The sequence below is a fragment of the Helianthus annuus genome, chromosome 16 (assembly GCF_002127325.2).
Source record: "Helianthus annuus cultivar XRQ/B chromosome 16, HanXRQr2.0-SUNRISE, whole genome shotgun sequence".
NCBI classification, from domain to species: Eukaryota; Viridiplantae; Streptophyta; class Magnoliopsida; order Asterales; family Asteraceae; genus Helianthus; species Helianthus annuus.
In genome coordinates, this window is record NC_035448.2 from 133,316,564 (window position 1) to 133,336,963 (window position 20,400).

General features: G+C 33.7%; 2 protein-coding genes and 1 long non-coding RNA gene across 9 annotated transcripts; 2 read left to right on the top strand and 1 right to left on the bottom strand.

The window, feature by feature from the left end:
* Nucleotides 1-514: 514 nt before the first annotated feature.
* LOC110919621 lies at nt 515-910 on the top strand. Its single transcript, XM_022163890.1, has one exon. It carries the CDS (start codon nt 515-517, stop codon nt 908-910), a length of 396 nt encoding a protein of 131 aa, XP_022019582.1.
* A 737-nt stretch (nt 911-1,647) lies between these two features.
* Nucleotides 1,648-3,261, bottom strand: LOC110918785 (pentatricopeptide repeat-containing protein At1g61870, mitochondrial). The gene has a single exon (XM_022163071.2). The coding sequence runs from the start codon at nt 3,144-3,146 to the stop codon at nt 1,920-1,922; it is 1,227 nt and encodes a 408-aa protein (XP_022018763.1). The 5' UTR covers nt 3,147-3,261; the 3' UTR covers nt 1,648-1,919.
* A 13,533-nt stretch (nt 3,262-16,794) lies between these two features.
* Nucleotides 16,795-19,460, top strand: LOC110917184. Of its 7 annotated transcripts, none has more exons than XR_004883599.1 (5): nt 16,795-17,097; nt 17,647-17,754; nt 18,587-18,899; nt 18,986-19,033; nt 19,245-19,460. It is a non-coding gene; the product is annotated as an uncharacterized LOC110917184 (long non-coding RNA). The 7 variants fall into 7 exon arrangements; XR_002580412.2 differs by having other exon boundaries at nt 16,795-17,092; nt 17,617-17,754; XR_004883598.1 differs by having other exon boundaries at nt 16,795-17,092.
* Nucleotides 19,461-20,400: the final 940 nt, after the last annotated feature.

Here is a 20,400-nt window from a genome sequence, read left to right on the forward strand (position 1 = left end):
AAAAAATTCCACATGGCTAGCCACGCCTAGGTAAGCAACGCCCCACCACACCCTTAGGGGGCGTTTGGTTCGCAGGAATTCAATGGAATTTAAGGGAATTGGAATTTTAATTCCACCTCTTAATGTTGTGGCATGTTTCAAAAATGTTGAGGACGGAACTGACGCAAATTTTTTTTTTTGGCACTGAAGTGGCATTTTTCACCAAACTACAGGGACGAAAATGACAATTAACTCTATATGATTTAACCTTTTTGTTTGTAAAAATCACCTACCAGCTCTTGAAAAAGGCCAAAGAAGAAACCTATAGTGTACCAAAGCACAAGTAAGACTGATGAACAACTTCTAATGCATATTAGCACTCATTTTTCATTTTAATTTCTTGTGATTATTGTTGTCAAAATGGATTTACCAACCATGGATAAAGACTTAAAAACCGCCATCACCATTGACCACCACTGATATTAATTAAAAGGCATTACACTAAGACCAAATGTATATACTGCATCTAGAAAAGATGGGAGATAATGCGGCGGCTCTGATTGCGATAGGGACACACGGCACAATGGGTAATCTGTTGATGAAGGAGATACAGTATTACAAGAGACTCGAGTTGGACAATGCCGGTGATCGTCGTAACCCTAACGTCAGCTCTTTGGATCCCGATAAGAAGCATGGCGGCAATGGCAGTGGTGGTTCCACATTTTGGTGCGGTTTCGGATTTTTTAAAACTAAATGGCAAAGGAAGCAGAGTAATGGCGGAATCAGTGAGAAGTTTTTGCCAAGGATCTGTATGACGGCGGATGCTACTGAAGGCCGCCACAACCACCACCAGCGCCGCCATGCTAACAAGATTCCTGGGTTTAATTACCATAATCTTGAAGATGATACTAAGCAATATAAGATATGGTAAAAGTTTTTAACAGAAAGATACAATGTAGACTAATATCATCACTGAACAAGTGAGTTTTACTGTAATATTCAACCATATATTCATAAATGATCATTATTCTCATTATGCTAATACTCTAATAGAAATAAATTTTTGTACTTTCTCTACATTATGTGAGTTTCCTCTTTATTTCTTCTAATGTCTAGAAACTAATAAGATAATAGAAGGGAGAACTACATCCCCATACGGCGCATTATGCTCGGGCTTTATTTATTATTTAATATTTTAATTAATTTTGATAAACACTATAAACCTAACAAATTATTATCTTTTGTGTTTATGTTTATAACCATTTATTTATACAAACAATCATTACCTGTAAAAATTATTCAATTTTATAAAACACAAAGATATATAACAATAAAAATAATTTAAACTCAAATTATCTTTTGATAAACTTATCAGTTAGATAATTGTTTGAATTTTTAGTAACTTATCATTTACCTGTTAAACCGATTTTTGCCTACCACCATGTCTGCAGCCCAACATCACCGTACGTCACCACTTGCAACAACCCACCACCGCCAATCACCCCTAAACACCACAAACTACCGCCCACCTACCACTAAATCATACCCAAGTAACGACTATATTGGCGGTTTGGCACAGAATTTGAAAGTAAGTATATTACAGCAGTATTCTAAAGGCATGTCACCTATATTGGGGCAATTAAGGGAGCATGTTGCTAAAATATTCACTTAACAACTAACCCTATTATTAAATAACACAAGTCCGGCAAAAATTATCTCGTCGGTTCAAGGCTGCTCTGCAAGTAACTGAAGCCTATTTAAAGTTTAAACAAGTAAATACTTGAACAAAAAATGCAACGATATAAGAAAAACAATAAACCTAATTAGCAACTATTAATGTTATGCGTTCGGAAAAAGGTATCACCAGACCTAGTGATGTTCGTTTCGACATTGCAAACATGAAAGAGCATATGGCGTATGTTTCAGCTTTCGAGTGTGCTTTATTTCGGTAATTTCTCTTCTACTTCACTCCAGACATCAGCCTTTTTCGGAAACTTGTTCTTCATCGATTCAATAAGCTCTTTCGCTTCATCAACTTTCGAACTATTTGCAAGCCCTTCAACAAGTAACTTCATAGTCGAAAAATTAGGAAACCAATCTTTCTCCATACTTTTCTTGCAGATTTCCAACGCCGCTTCAAAATCGCCACTTTTACAAAGATAGTGAACCAACGTAAAGTAACAGTCACTTTCCGGTTTAAACCCGTAACTATTCATCTTCTTAAACAACTCCTTAGCCTCATTCAACTTCCCCTCTCTACAATACCCGTGAATCAAATGACTATACGTAACCGAATTCGGCTTCATCCCCCTCGACTGCATCCCATCAAGTAACGCTTTCGCCTCCACAGTCCTCTTCAACTTACACAAACTCTGAATCCGAATATTATACGTCCCAAGCCCGACGCTCACATCATGTTTTTTCATCATCTCCAACACTCTCCCAACATCATCAAACTTCTCCTCCTTATAAAACCCCGCAATCATAACCCCAAACGTCGTCGCATTTGGCTTACACTTCTTCCTAACCATCTCCGCCGTCACCGAATAACACGAACTCGCTGAACCCGACTCACAAAACGCCTTGATCACCGTATTATACGTATCCACATTCGCCTTCACCCCATACTTCCCAGGAAAATCAAGATACACCCGCTTCACCTCGTCGTAATTCTTCGCCAACATACACGAAAACAACAACGCATTCAACGCCCTCGCATTCTGACGCAAACCCAGTTGAGGCATTTTATCAAACAGTTGGAGTGCATTATTCAAAAGCCCAGCTTGGCCATAATAAACAATCGCATTCGCCACAAACTTCTCAGTAACCAAATCGGGTCTTGTTTTAAACAACTCATCAATGAAATTACGGATCCCCTCATAGTAATTCAACTCTTTAAGCTTCGAAATAGCGAGTGAAAATGCAACACGATCGAGATGGGTATCGGGTGTGAGTGAAGCTGCACGACAGATTTCGATTATTCTTTCTGGGTTTTTCTCCGATTTGAGGAGAGAAAGGGCTGCTCTTGATTTCTCCTTGCTGGAGAGTGGAGTGGTGGAATCAGGGTTTAAAATTGATGAGAAATGACGAGGGTGAAGTGGGTGTAATGTGCGAATGTTTTGAGGGTTTTGTTTGGTTATGAATCTGAGCTTTGTTATGGAAGCCATTGATGTTGAAGAATTGAAGTTTCAGGAAGAAGATTTTGGGGATTTAGAGATTAGGGTTTGAATTTGGGGATTAGGGTTTTGAGTGGGATTGGCTGATGTTTACAAATAGGTCCTGCTGTTTTTGGAACTTGTGATGTTAAAACTAAACTAGAATGTGAGATTTAGTGGATAGTCATGGAAAGTAGGAGGACTGGAAGTGACTTTGTATAAAGTGTATGGGTTTTGTATTAAATAGGTAAAGTGTTTAAGGACTGAGAATGATATTATGATTTATGTGACGAATATTTTGTTAAACTTAAAGGTTTGGTTTTAATCTTTAAAATTGTAGTTGGTGTAAACATATTTACATAACACAAAAAAATTACACAATTTCGAATGTAATTCGAAGATTTTGTTTAATATAAATAGCTTGGATTAATTTTGTGTCATGTGAATACGTTTATTTGAATATATTAGATTAAATATAATGAGTTCATAAAGTGACCCATCTAGTCCTTTTTTAATTTATATATTCTCTTAAATGTAGCTACGTTATACACCTTTGTATATTCAACTTTAATATTTAATTTATATTTTTTTGGCATTAACATCCACATTATACACATTTGTATATTCAGTTTTAATATTTATATTTTTTTGGCATTAACATTTAAGAAATAAATATTGGATTAAATACACGGTTAGTCCCTATAATATATCTATATTATGGATTTAGTACATATTTATTAGAAATCGGATGTTTTGTCCAAGGGTTTTGGAAGCGAGTAACACATTTAGTCGCCGATTATAAATGGGTTACTATTAGAGTTAAAGAGATTACTAATGATGAGTTAATGAGTATAGAGAACAATAATGTGGTTGAAAACAATAGTTCATCTATATTGGTGTTAGCCATTCCAGCTATAGCTGGGTGGTAGAGGCTCTTGCCTCTTGGAGAAAAGGCCAGGGTTCAAATCCTGGCATGGGGTGTAGTTTAGTATTTATTGGTGTAGTTTAGAAGTAGGAGTAATGTAACCTTTGTCATTCAAAAAAAATCTATATTGGTGTTAGATTGGAATATAAATGTTAATAAATTGACATTATGTTAAATGATCCTGAGCTTGATCTTTCCTTTAGTGATGAGAATCATAGGAATGATGAACAAATGCAATATTGTGATCGGAGGAAATGATGAACAAATACATGATGATGATCGAAATGTGAATGAGGATAAGTTAAAACATGATGATGATTAAAATGTAAATGGGAATGATTGTGATCACTGATCAGGTTGATGGTGTGAATGAGGATGAGATTGATGATGTGCATGAGAATGAATGTGAATGATGATTAAAGTTTACCCTTAACTTATACATAGGGAACATCAGAACAAATCGAAACACAACAGTAATGTCACACCCCAACCAATGGCGGAAACATCGGGATGAGATGAAGTGTGAAGAATGCTAGAGACATCATAACGCTATTTGTGACAATATTTAGAAAATCCAAATTTCATTTCATTTCATAACTTCAAATAATCAACATTACAAGAAATTCAAATACAACAAGTTTAACATAACAACATGATAACATAACAAAATTTGATACAACATATTAAACCCTAACGTCTATATGTGTATCTAGGCATCAACGCTACTTCTTTTCTTAGCATCATCCTCATCAACCTGTAACATGTTTAAAATAATTCAATGCAAAAGCAAAGGCGAGTATACAAGTTTGGTACGTACATAGCATAAGATAAAAATGTGAACAATCCCTCATAGCAAGCATGCGATTCAAGATAAACATTAAATATGGCATGTGTCTAACATATCAAACCAAGAAAACGCAACTTGCTCATGACATAACCAAAGTTTCAGTAGAGGCGGGTCGTTAATCCTATAGCGCTACATATGTCAAGATTTGGCTCGTACGAAGTTAATGATAAGTTCTACACATAAGAATCACCCAAATTTAAAGTATCAAGCCATCACATATACAAGCATGTTATAGGAATGTTCATGTGTTTAGACAAAACTTCATGTGTAAGTTTCAATAGGTAAACATGTTACACCCCAAAAGTGATAAAAGTAAAAAGGGGGAATACGAGTATACTCACAAAGTTTGCATATGTTTTCCGATTATCCAATCGTTGACGAGTAGAGATTTAGAGTCCGAATGTATAAGGGTTAAAGTTCAAGTATGTTTAGAGTCGAGATTCGGTGTTTAAAACAACGTAAAAATAAGATATGAGAATAACATGGAAAATAATCATTTAGTACATATGATGCTTGTTCTTGACACTAGAAAACTCGAAGGAGTTTAGATGTTTTCATGGAACAAGGTTCCATTAGAATCGTGACAAGTTATCATAGTCTAGGATGATGTAATCTAGTACCCCGACATATGAACACTAGTTCATCATCAAAGATTCGATTATTCGAATAATATATTTAGGTTATATAATATATGTCCAATAGTTCAAGCATGAGGTAGAAGATTAAAATCTTCATTTTGGTACCTCTAAATGTCATAGAAGTCATGTAGGAGGTAGGAAGATCAAGTCTTCCATTTAGGCACCTCTATGTGTTCACCACTACACTTGATGTAAAAAAAACAACCAAGGAGGGTCATGAACATACAATAAAGAATAAGAAATACACACACTAACTAAGAGAAATCATCAAATCATGTGAGGATTGTATGTTTGGACAACCCAAGTTGTTCCATAATCACTCATGTATCAAAGACAAAGTTTGACATGACTTGTGGGTTAAAAACCCTAAACAAAACACCAAGTTTATGAGGTTTAATCCTCTGATTTTAAATGTCTCAACCTTGTTTTTAAGCTTAACCAACCATGGGATAAGTTGTAAGCATTAGGACATAGGTATGAGATGTGTTGGACACAAGTTGCATAGGTTTAAACAAGTTTTTGATGAACATAAAAACAAACAGAAAGTTTATGGACTATTTCGGGGCATTTCCAGGTCTGATTTCTCCAAGGAGAAGTCTAGGAATCGAACCCCATGATTATACAAGCAAGTAGGAAAAAGAATCGAGTGAATCGGATAAGAATTGAGTGAGTTATGCTCATTTTCGTGAAGGGGTGTCAATCTACTCGAACCCTTGCTTTCAGCTACAGTTTGGTGGATGTTTTGTGAGTTTTTAGGGTTGTAAAAGTGGTAGGGAGGCTGGTTATAAGTGGTATTTATAGGGGGAAGGATTAGGGTTTCAATGGATTGGGCTTTGGAAGTGTTTAGAAGGGGTTACACCTTGAAACTAGCCCACAAAACCCAACTATATGGGCTGAATTTTGCTGAATTAGGGCTGCCATATTTCTTTATTTTTTTATTTTTTTTAAAACATTATAATGAGTAATTTTGTTAGTTAAGTTGTGTAATAATGTGCAACAATGTTTCCCCTAACTTGTAACAAGGTGAAATATGAAATAAAACATGATTTAACTAGGTAAAAAGTGTAATGTACAAGTTTTATTTACGAAGCAAGTTCCGTATTTTACAACGATTACAATGAAAGAATGGTTATAAGAACACAAGATTTCCAAAGTTAGAATTTCACGTAAGGTTTCTAAATGTAGGAAGTTTGAAAACGCAGGGCGTTACAGTCTCCCCTCCTTTAGGAAATTTCGTCCCGAAATTTATTCAAGAGGAAGGCTTGAAAGAGTTTTTGGCATAAAGGTGATCATTAAGAATTGAAACTTGGGAAGTTTGAAAGTTTTGAAAAGTACCAAATTTTGGAGAACATCACGGTAGATTTGCAAGGGGAAGTTTTTAAGGATAGTATAAAAAAAATCATACTTTCGTAAAACCTGTTTATTGAGAGGAACGAAAAGGTTTGTTACTTTAAATAAAGCAATAGAGAGATACTAAGTATAGTTACACAAGAATCAAGAATAGGGAGGCTATTTTATAGGTAATGAGGTAAGTTAGGACTCAAATGATTAAACAAGCTGGATTGCGAACGAGTTTTGTATAAAATAATACGAGTATAGAATGAACGAATGGCTCTTAAAGAGTACAAGTATGTGAATAGCATAAGTGTTGGATAGATGAACGTAGTGTGTTAAGGATGAAGTCTCGTCATGAATAATCGGATATAATGCGTTTGTGAGTTGCGTGAAGTTGTATTAGGTCCAAAAGGTCTGCAACACACTGAATTTCTCATGGCACGTTTTACGAAAGTTTGGTAACATGGTGAAAACACTTATATATAGGAAGTACCAGCGGCGTATCCACCATGTTTTAACCACATTACGTCCGTTTCGTTACTCGGGGTCATGTTACGTTCCGTGTCTTACCATACACAGTAGTACACTCTATGGTTCTCATACGCCTATCACTATAATCCCGTGTGCACCCGCGATTATACTGATCGTCGCATGATCCACATAGCTTGTACTAGTTATGTATGAATCAAGGTATACATGAATTTGAAAATAAGAATGTGTACGTAGAAGAATGTCGTATGTAAGCATGTTTATGTTTAAGCATGTATGGGACCCACGTAAGCGAATCCCTCGGATTACGCTCGCGTATAGGTACGAATGTACGAATCATGAGTAAGGATGAAAGTATGAGCATAAGTTTAAGTATGAATACGCATGAATGTATGAGCATAAACCTAAAACGTGTAAGTAGTATGTGTACAAGTAGAAGCGTAAAACGTATAAGTAGTATGTGTATGAGTACAAGCATAAAACGTATGAACATAGGTGTAGGTATGAAAAATAAATATTGCGTATATGGTGTACGTTGAGACATTGCGGAGAAAAAAAAAGGTTAAGTATGTAGATACGAACGATATAAATGATGTTATCGCGAGATATCGTCTAAAATGTGTATGATGATGTGCATGTATAGTTGTTTAAACAAAACGTTGAGTTTGTCGAATCGAAATTAGATTGAGCTTGGTTTGAAAGGTAGAATATAGTTTGTATATGTAAAGGAACATAAAGTACTCATTGGTCATGCTTAACGTATTTTGTAATAATTGAAATGCTACTTTTGTTAAAAAAAAGGAGTTCACGTATGTTGAAAATTGTCGGTCCCCATGAAGTCTTCTAGCCCACGTGTTTTGAAATTTGGATGACGAGTTAAGCGTTGTAGAGAAGGTTTTTTTTTTTTTTTTTAAATAACGGGTTTGTTTCATTTGCATCAAAACATGAAATTTTGAACTTTGAAAGTTCTTGTGAAAACGTCGACCCTTAGAAAAGAAATTTAGTAAAAGAACTTAGTGATTGTTTAAAAATAATTTTAACAAAGGATTTATTGATGTTGGAAAGAGTATTTGGTAAAACGATCATATAACATCTATGAGGCCTTATAAGTAATTGAGAAAGGTTAGTTTGATTTCGATTAAGAGTGGAAGTCTCTAGTATGATGATATAATGTGAACGTGTTTCAGTTAATAAATCAGATGTGAAGTTCATGGGCAAGAGATTCATTAGACCGATTAAATTGATAGGTAGCATTTCGTAAGGTTTGGAAATTCGTGTAGTAAAACGGTAAAGACATGATTAAGAATCTCGTGTATATGATTTGAGTGAAAATGGATGGTAGAATAAGAAGTACGTTTGATAAACAATGTATTTTGAAATCGGTATAAGTAGGTATTTTGAATAATGATAAATGATTTAGGTATAAAACATGATCGGGTTTGCATAATAAAATATTTTGAAAGAGAAGTTTTGGGTAACGGTCACCTAAGTAAGGGAATCACCCCTGGTGAGGTCGTTTTAAGGGAAGAGGGGTGGAGTCACTCGTCAAGGTAAGGAAGTCACTCCAATCTCGATGATACCTCTCCACTAGTTGTTACAAGGAATATGAATTTAAATTATATGAAAATCATGCATATATAAATGTATCGAAAAGGTTCGATATGTTGTGCGTGTGAAAAGAGAAATCAAAGGTAAACTCGAGGTTGAAAGATTGCATCGTATAAAATGAACAATAGAAACACATGTTTGACCAAAGTTTGGAGTGTTCCAAATGGAACTTTGACTAACCAAAGTGGTCGAAAAGTCTTTTGAATTTGAGGAGCATGCTTTGGCCTAATAGGTAAAATACTCTCGCCGACAAGTCGGTTAACGGTATTTACCCTTCCGGTTACTACATGTCCCAAATCAATCGAAATTTCGAGACTTGGCGGGATTTATGAAAAAATCAAGGAGTGGAACTAGTCGACAAGGTGCGGGTTTCACCCCTATCTTGACGATTTCGTATCCTAAGTGTGGTTGGTACTCGTCGGGTCAAAAATTAAATTTCGACATGTTGACGAGGGTCCACTAGAATTTGAAATTTGAGATTTGCCATTTAGATGTGGATTTCACTCCTAGCTCAATGGCGATATCTCGTGTAAAAAGAAGAATAGATAGATTGAGAGTCGTTCACTAAACTGTGGGTTTCACGCCTATTTTGGTGAATTCGTCTCATTTGTACAATATGAGTGTTGTCGGATTTAGAATAATCGAGTAAAATGCATGAGGGAAGTGTGTGTTGAAGGAAATACACAAGCAAGTATAAACACATAAGAAAGCATATCAAGAATGGTACTTAAATAATGAAATGATAAAACAAGTGTTAACACATAATAGAACAAGCTTTAATGCGTACGAATAACATGTCAAATATTACACATGAGTAACATACATGTTTAAAAGAGCATAAATAAGTAACAAATAAGGTATCATGTAGTAGTCCAAGCAAAGCATACGAATAAGGCTCTAAAACTATAGACTAGGTGAAAGCATTCCTACTTTTCCTAATTCCCTATAGTTATGGCTCTGATACCAATCTGTCACACCCCAACCAATGGCGGAAACATCAGGATGAGACGAAGTGTGAAGATTGCTAGAGACATCATAACGCTATTTGTGACAATATTTAGAAAATCCAAATTTCATTTCATTTCATAACTTCAAATAGTCAACATTACAAGAAATTCAAATACAACAAGTTTAACATAACAACATGATAACATAACAAAATTTGATACAACATATTAAACCCTAACGTCTATATGTGTATCTAGGCATCAACGCTACTTCTTTTCTTAGCATCATCCTCATCAACCTGTAACATGTTTAAAATAATTCAATGCAAAAGCAAAGGCGAGTATACAAGTTTGGTACGTACATAGCATAAGATAAAAATGTGAACAATCCCTCATAGCAAGCATGCGATTCAAGATAAACATTAAATATGGCATGTGTCTAACATATCAAACCAAGAAAACGCAACTTGCTCATGACATAACCAAAGTTTCAGTAGAGGCGGGTCGTTAATCCTATAGCGCTACATATGTCAAGGTTTGGCTCGTACGAAGTTAATGATAAGTTCTACACATAAGAATCACCCAAATTTAAAGTATCAAACCATCACATATACAAGCATGTTATAGGAATGTTCATGTGTTTAGACAAAAGTTCATGTGTAAGTTTCAATAGGTAAACATGTTACACCCCAAAAGTGATAAAAGTAAAAAGGGGGAATACGAGTATACTCACAAAGTTTGCATATGTTTTCCGATTATCCAATTGTTGACGAGTAGAGATTTAGAGTCCGAATGTATAAGGGTTAAAGTTCAAGTATGTTTAGAGTCGAGATTCGGTGTTTAAAACAACGTAAAAATAAGATATGAGAATAACATGGAAAATAATCATTTAGTACATATGATGCTTGTTCTTGACACTAGGAAACTCGAAGGAGTTTAGATGTTTTCATGGAACAAGGTTCCATTAGAATCGTGACAAGTTATCATAGTCTAGGATGATGTAATCTAGTACCCCGACATATGAACACTAGTTCATCATCAAAGATTCGATTATTCGAATAATATATTTAGGTTATATAATATATGTCCAATAGTTCAAGCATGAGGTAGAAGATTAAAATCTTCATTTTGGTGCCTCTAAATGTCATAGAAGTCATGTAGGAGGTAGGAAGATCAAGTCTTCCATTTAGGCACCTCTATGTGTTCACCACTACACTTGATGTAAAAAAAACAACCAAGGAGGGTCATGAACATACAATAAAGAATAAGAAATACACACACTAACTAAGAGAAATCATCAAATCATGTGAGGATTGTATGTTTGGACAACCCAAGTTGTTCCATAATCACTCATGTATCAAAGACAAAGTTTGACATGACTTGTGGGTTAAAAACCCTAAACAAAACACCAAGTTTATGAGGTTTAATCCTCTGATTTTAAATGTCTCAACCTTGTTTTTAAGCTTAACCAACCATGGGATAAGTTGTAAGCATTAGGACATAGGTATGAGATGTGTTGGACACAAGTTGCATAGGTTTAAACAAGTTTTTGATGAACATAAAAACAAACAGAAAGTTTATGGACTATTTCGGGGCATTTCCAGGTCTGATTTCTCCAAGGAGAAGTCTAGGAATCGAACCCCATGATTATACAAGCAAGTAGGAAAAAGAATCGAGTGAATCGGATAAGAATTGAGTGAGTTATGCTCATTTTCGTGAAGGGGTGTCAATCTACTCGAACCCTTGCTTTCAGCTACGGTTTGGTGGATGTTTTGTGAGTTTTTAGGGTTGCAAAAGTGGTAGGGAGGCTGGTTATAAGTGGTATTTATAGGGGGAAGGATTAGGGTTTCAATGGATTGGGCTTTGGAAGTGTTTAGAAGGGGTTACACCTTGAAACTAGCCCACAAAACCCAACTATATGGGCTGAATTTTGCTGAATTGGGGCTGCCATATTTCTTTATTTTTTTATTTTTTTTAAAACATTATAATGAGTAATTTTGTTAGTTAAGTTGTGTAATAATGTGCAACAATGTTTCCCCTAACTTGTAACAAGGTGAAATATGAAATAAAACATGATTTAACTAGGTAAAAAGTGTAATGTACAAGTTTTATTTACGAAGCAAGTTCCGTATTTTACAACGATTACAATGAAAGAATGGTTATAAGAACACAAGATTTCCAAAGTTAGAATTTCACGTAAGGTTTCTAAATGTAGGAAGTTTGAAAACGCAGGGCGTTACAAGTAACAATAGATTATAATAAGAAACATGTATACTCAGATTAGAGACAACTAGCAACGTAAAACAAAGTATCGGCTAAATTCAACAAATCAGAAAAAACCAAGACGTGATCACAATAAAACATAACAAATTCATAATGATAGTTAAATATGAAACATACTTGTAGATGATCGTAGAATGATAGAGGGGCGATGAAGATCGTAATCGTTGAGAGGTTTTAGGGGAATGAAAGTTGAATGAGAACATACTAGGGTTTGATTGGGAGTTTTGTTTATGGGACGAGTTTTCTAAACAGTTAAAGCTAGGATCCCTTTCTAACCTACGCCCCTGCTACTAAGGTTTGTTACTTTGTTTGTTATTTATATAACGCGCCGGCCCAAGAGTGATCTAAGTCAAGTAAAGGCTCTGGGCTCCCAAAACAAAATCTAATTGTTGGTAAATTGTGGTTGAAAGAGTTTTATTACTTTATTTTATATAGGGCTTGTCTAAAAGTTAGTTGTTTATGTTTATTTTATAACATGGGTTCCGTTGGGTCAATCTGGATTCTCACTGCATTCTTCTGGAGTCCAACCAACAGAGGTTACAAAATACAACATAATAACATATGACCCAAATTATATAAGAGAAATTATTAAATATAAAATTTATAAGATGTATAATTAAAAGTTGTATATAATAAATATTGTTAGTACATATTATTATTTTTCTCGTAATTCAACTTTTTCGTATTGTTCATAGTTCCAACAAATTCAAAAACTTCAACAAAGTTTCCGAATTATAATTAGAATAGGTTCTAATTTAATTATATTTTCAAAAACTCAAAATCATAATTAAACTAAATAATATTTAGTAGAAGAATTATCTATAATTAATTATAAGAGATTAAATTAAAATTATAATTATCCATAAGACATGGCCTAATATGATGACAAGTGTCCTCAAAGTGGTTTCTTTTATTATATGTATAGATTATGAAAAGTTATTTATTGATAATATTAAATTTAAAATTTGTAGAATAGATTTTAATGATAAAGATAACTGATAATTATATATTAATTATTATAATCATATATTAATTATTAAAAACTAAAAAATATATTAGCGTTTTAAATATTTATAAAGATAAAGATTTTATTTAATTGGCAGTTTTAATTGTTTTTATATTTTTGTGATAAAATTAAGGATAACTGATAATCACATATTAAAATAAAAATATTTATTTTAATCAACTGTTTCGTTAACAGGATTTATTCAATACATGTAGAACATATATATTTTTTATACATGGTATATTTAGAATCCTATTTCTAATAAAGGATCCCATTATCCCGGTTTACAATCCAATGAAATAATAATATTAAATCATAATATCCAGCTTATCTCTTGTATACTTAATATTTTTTACTAAAATATTTCTTTTCTTTTTTTTTCTGCTGATTATCCAACATCAGGTAATACGTAAGTTTCTAACCTAATAATAAATAAAAAAAAACAAAGTAAAATGTTGTAAACCATGTAATCACAACTCTCTAACCTAATAAAAAATAAAGTGAGATGTTACAATAAGTAAATAGTAACTCAAAGTTCCTTTTGTTAGAAAACACATCTTGATGACGTTATTCGTGTAAGACATGTATTTATTCAAATCGTGCAATTCACGAGTTTTTAAAATATGTAACTATTTTATTACTTAGTATATAAAATTATATTTATTCAACCCGTGTAATACACGGGGTTCTAAGCTAGTGATATTATATGACGAATATTTTGTTAGGGCGGTTGATTTGAGAAGAAAAATTTAATTGAGAAGAAAAATAACAAAAGGTACAATTGTAAATTGTAAAATGTTAAGTAGTTTTTCTTTAATCTCTTTTATTACTATCTTTATCTTTAAGTAATTAATTACTTACAAAAACTATCATTCTTTACATTAATTTTTTTTACCTACACACATAAAAAGTTACCCTACATCTTTAGAAATTTATCCTACAAATATTTAAATTTATCCTACACAACTCGTAATTTATCCTACACGCCTAGTAAGTTGTCGTACACTCTAAATTGTTTTTATTTTATTTTTTGAAAATGAGTTACAAATTTAATGTAGTTAGCTATTAAAGAGAAAGACTAAAAATTAATGATCTATGTAAGTTTACAAATATACCCTTATATTAAAATTAAATACAAATATTAAATGAAATAAAATGAAACATTCATATTGGTTGAAAGTTCTTCTTTTTTCTTTTTACAAAAAAATTCTTCTTATTTGAACCCTTCACTATTTTGTTAAAGGTTTTGATTTAATCTTATTATATATTACGTTTAATCTTAAAATTTTAGTTGGTGTAAATATATTTAGATAGTGTTATTGAATTTTATCACTCTCAACTATTTTGTATTGGCTACTACCACTCTTAACTATCTCGTTGACTCCCATCACTTCTAACTTAACACTTTGTGTATTATGTCGTGTGAATACGTTTATCTAAATATATAAGATTATCTGACTATCTGGGACCGTTAATATAATGAGTTCATGAAGTGACCCGTCTAGTCTTTTTTAATTTATATATTCTCTTTAAATGTAGGTATGTTATACACATTTGTATATTCAGTTTTAATATTTATACTTTTTTGGCATTAACATCTACATTATACACATTTGTATATTCAGTTTTAATACTTATATTTTTTTGGCATTAACATGCATAAAATAAATATTGGATTAACTACACGGTTGATTCCTATAATATATCTATATTATGGATTTAGTATTAGAAATCGGATGTTTTGTCCAAGTGTTTTGGAAGCGAGTAACACATTTAGTCGCCGATTATAAATGGGTTACTATTTTATGTTAAGTTAGTATTCTATAACAATTGTGCATACATACTTCTGTTCACCACCCAAGATTAGAGTTAATTGAGTTAATGAGTATGGAGAACAATAATGTGGCTGGAAACAATAGTGTGAAAAACGTACCAATACCAATGTGATGGATCAAAACGGATAAAATACGAAAGTATGAGGGTGGTACGGTAATCTCTATAGGGGTGGTTTGGAGGAGATTAGTCTAAGCAATTTAGATAATAGGTTTATTGTTTAAACGTATTAGTATTGGGTCAGGATTAGTTCCTTGTTAGTCAAGTTTCCTTGTTAATCAAGTTATTTAGGTTATAAATAGCTGAGTTTGTTTCTTTATTTTATACACTTGTAATCCAGTTTCTTTTATTAATAAAAAGTGTCGATCATTGTGATCAAATTGTGTTGGTTTGTTTGTTCTTGATCGTCCCAGTTTCAACAAATAGTTCATCTATATTGGTGTTAGATTGGAATATAAATGTTAATAAATTGACATTATGTTAAATGATCCTGAGCTTGATCTTTTCTTTAGTGATGAGAATCATAAGAATGGTGAACAAATGTAATACTGTGACTGGAGGAAATGATGAACAAATACATGATGATGATCAAAATGTGAATGAGGATAACTTAAAACATGATGATGATTAAAATGTAAATGGTAATGAGTTGGAACATGAAGATGTGAATGGGAATGATTGTGATCACTGATCAGGTTGATGGTGTGAATGAGGATGAGATTGATGATGTGTGCATGAGAATGAATGTGAATGATGATTAAAGTTTACCCTTAACTTATACATAGGCAACGTCAGAACAAATCGAAACACAATAGTAACAATATATAATAATAATAAGAAACATGTATACTCAGATTAGAGACAAATAGCAGCGTAAAACAGTGTATCGGCTAAATTCAACAAATCAGAAAAAACCAAGACGTGATCACAATAAAACATAACAAATTCATAATGATAGTTAAATATAAAACATACTTGTAGATGATCGTAGAATGATAGAGGGGCGATGAAGATCGTAATCGCTGAGAGGTTTTAGGGGAATGAAAGTTGAATGAGAGAACATACTAGGGTTTGATTGGGAGTTTTGTTTATGGGACGAGTTTTCTAAACAGGTAAAGATAGGATCCCCTTCTAACCTACGCCCCTGTTACTAAGGTTTGTTACTTTGTTTGTTATTTATATAATGCGTCGGCCCAAGAGTGATCTAAGTCAAGTAAAGGCTCTGGGCTCCCAAAACAAAATCTAACTGTTGGTAAATTGTGGTTGAAAGAGTTTTATTACTTTATTTTATATAGGGCCTGTCTAAAAATTAGTTGTTTATGTTTATTTTATAAGTTAAGTTCTCAGATTTTCTAGGATATAAACATTACTATTAGAGTATATGTATGTGTGTAGTATGCATGTAGAGTTGTATAGTTGTTAGGTTAGTTGAGTTAGTTGAGATGGTCTATAAATACATGATGTATATTCTACATATTACAGTTAAGTTAATGAAAACAGTTTCTTACATCACAAGCTACTAACCTTTCACAATTACAACCTATTCTGTGAGATTTGAACACTACAAAAGGAAGCATTAGACGGTGTTCAATATTTGTTTTAGACGGTGTTTATGTAACAACCCCATCTTAAAATTAATAACTATATAAAATATTCAAAAAAAAATCAAAATAACCCGGTCTTATACTCAATACAAATTTAAGAAGCTTTAGACGGGGTTATCACCAAACCGCGTCTTTATATGTCAATAAAAAAACCCTTGGCGGGCTTTGCGTCCCCCCACTTGACCTCTCTTTTCCCAATCAAAATTTTAACATTCTCCCTAAACCTAATTTATCTCTCATTCTCTTCACACACACACACAGATTCTATCTAGAGAATCTTCTTCAACTCAACTCATATATATATATGTAAATTGAACTTCAACTTATAGCGGTGCAAGTGACGGTGAAGGCCAGAAAGCATCATCGGTGGCGTCTCGGAGGATTCCGCCGGCGTCTTCTATGCTGTGGGTCCGTAACCTCTGCCTACATCGGTCTTGTCATGGGTATGGTTAGTCGTTCCCCCTAACTAAATCTTCGTCATTTATTTATTTAGTATGCATTTTGTAAGAAGTTGTGTTGTGCGGTTTGTATTGAGTTGGTAATAATATAAATTGATGAATGTATTGGGTCTAGGTTTGTTGTTCAGCATATTAGTGATGAGTGTGTATGACTAATGTGAATTGTAGTGATATTTAGGTGTGAGATTGGAGAATATGTTATTGTTAGTAGTAAGAGGACATTGTTACCTGGAGTGTAGCATGCCTGATGCTGATGCTGGTTAGATTAACTTAGTACACCCATATTTAATTTAATTTAATTCAATGAGTGGTGGTGGAGAGGAGTTACTGTTGATTTCGTGTTTTCTAATGTGAAATTTACGTTATTTCATGGAGATGATGATTATTTTGGGCGAATTGTGCAATGTTAGTTTCCTGCTCAATAAAATTATGATTCAAAGAGATGGACATGACTCGATATTTTGAGTTTTCTTTGATGTTCTTAATTTTTTATTCTTTTTTTCATATAGGCCGATTGATGTCTTCCTCAAAATTTGTAGGAAAATATAGCTTGAATCAAGCTTTTACGAGCTTAGGAACAAACCGAAGTTGAAGTGAATGATCTCTAATTAATCGTCACACAATATCTGCAATCCAGGGGTGCTAAGGTGCTTTTTCCCTGTCTTTTTTTTCATTGACTAAAGGCTGACACTCAATTTTTATGCCTATTATGCCCTTGCCTCTTATTGTTGGGTTCACGCTACTTCTGTTGCAATTGGTAAATTTAGGTATGGGTCGGACCCAAAACATTGTTGATGATAATGTTAATAACTAGAGGAGGCAAATCTGACCCAAAACTATCATATGGGTCAATTTTAACCATTTAAAAACTATAAGTGTCAAATAAATTAGACAAGGGGGTCACTTAAAAATTGATTATTATGTGTGTCTCATGTTGATTATTGTGGAGACAACTCCCATCACAACTTAATGTATTATCATCAACAATGCAATGCAATGCAATGTTCAGTTCAATTATGGTGAATTAACGGTAATTAGGTTTAAATCTAGATTAAGGTATGCTTTTATTCACTTCTTTTTTGTATTTTGTTTCTGAAACTAGTGCTACACAATAGAGCAAAATTGATATCAGATTTGCAAAAATATAATGACAAACATGAAAATAAGAGTGTCTTTTGTTCATTTTCTTTTACTGAGTTTTCTGTGTTTTGCTTTAGTTAAAGCAAATTAAATGTTTATATAAAAGATATACTTTGGTAGTTTAGCTGGTGTTTCTTAAGACGGGTGGTACGAATGTACGGTAGCTCGTTAAGTTCATATCAGTTGTTTATTTTGCGCAAAATATTACAAGTTGCTTACTCGCTTATAGAGGTTGACTGTGAATCTTTGTATCATTTAATGTACCTTTTGGTGAACCGATGTATTGATATGGATAAAGAAATTTCTTGGTACCTAACATGATGCTTTTATATCATTTAGTGTATCCAGTTTTGTATAAAAAAAAACCGACCCGACCCGCCCTGACCCGAAACCCGTTCCAACCCGGACCTGTTCCGACCCGACCCAATCCGACCCATTTGCCAGGTCTATTAATAACGGTGTCACGATTGGGGTGGTGGTGGTGGTGGATGGGAATGTGGTTAGTGGTTTGAAAGCTTTGTATGCAGTGGAGTTAAAGGATAATGGGGTTGGCACTAGGGGTTGTACCGATTGGCATCGCGGCGGGATTTATTTACATCATTGAAAAGGATTTTTCAAGTACCTGGTGTGGGAAATGTTGTATAACAAACAGGTTACTTATCGTTAATCTAACAAATTTATTTTTGTTGCTGCATGATTTGCATTTGCTCACCTAATAAAAATATTGTTGTTATTCAGCCTGGTGATGCAGCCAATCCCACTGAGATAAATGTTATTGATAGGCAGGTATTCTTCTTCAAATGTTGCTTACTCACATTCGAATTTATTTTTTTTAAAACTTAGAAGGTTTAGTTGATTATATACTTGTTTTTAGATGTATATAACATGACATGTATATATAACTTTATTGACGATGTTGTTACGGATTATTTTCTCTTTGCATTTAGTTTTAATCTATAATATTTTTAATAACTCTTTCTATTTACTTTTATTTTAGATTTGGCACGACACGAGAGAGGCTCCGGATAATGATATACATGTTTTGTTGATGACGTTGATGCGGAAGTTTTTTAGCGAGTTAGGTATTTCGTTAGTTTAGCTTTATATGTAGTTTATTTATACAATTAACGTAGTTTGTTATGTATTCAACAAATAATTGTAATTTGACGGGTTTATTTCCGAATTGAATGTGTATTGGTTTGGTTTGATTTGAGTTGGAAATGTCCATTGATGTAGCTTGATGTGTATTTCTGGAAATGACTTTCTTTTTTACTGTAATGTTTTTTTTTTTTTTTTTCAGCAAATGTTTGTTCATCAAGTTTAAGACGGTGTTCAAAATATTTGTTTTAATAAATATTTGAAAAATGTTTTTATATTAAAAGACGGTGTTCAACAAGTTTAAGACGGTGTTCAAATTTTGAACACCGTCTAATAAAACTCGATTTTAAACCAGTGTAGTTTAAGACGGTGCCGTCTTAAAACCCATATCACCCACCTCTGTTTTGTAGTAGTGGGCCCCAACCTTTTAATTGTGAGCCACACACCTTAACCAACATGATATCTCCTTGTGTAGCACTCAAACATGGAAGTTCCGTAGGCCACTATCAATTAGAAACACAAAGAGACAACCAGTTAGAAAATCGAAGCGTCACCTCTGGCCCAGTGTCGCTGTGTACCGAATTGAACATTCCAATGCTTCTTCTTCAACAATGAAAGGCCACAATTCTGAACTGATTAATCATTTAATCGGCCATGAACTTGTTATTGCGACGAAATTAAAAGCCATTTTCCAAATTTTTGAGGGTTAGGGTATACGGGGTGTCATCTGTGACCCCCATCGGTGACCCAAAATCCCGAGCGGGGATGCACCGCCATCATTGCGGTGACCAAGAGAGAGAGGGTGAATTAGGTGGTGGCTCACCGAAGAGAGAGGGAGGAGAGAGAGAGGGGCGGTCCAATCACAGCTTTCCTTTTTTTTTTTTTTTTTTAAAAAAAAAAAAACCAATTCACCTAAGAGGGGAGTGGCGCCATCAAATTGGGGTGTTAGGGGAGTTTAAGAGGGGACTTGACGTGGCACACAGGGATTGGTTTGGCGTAAGAGAGGGGACTCACCTATTAGGTGAGCACCCCCTTCACCCTTATGTTATTCTTTC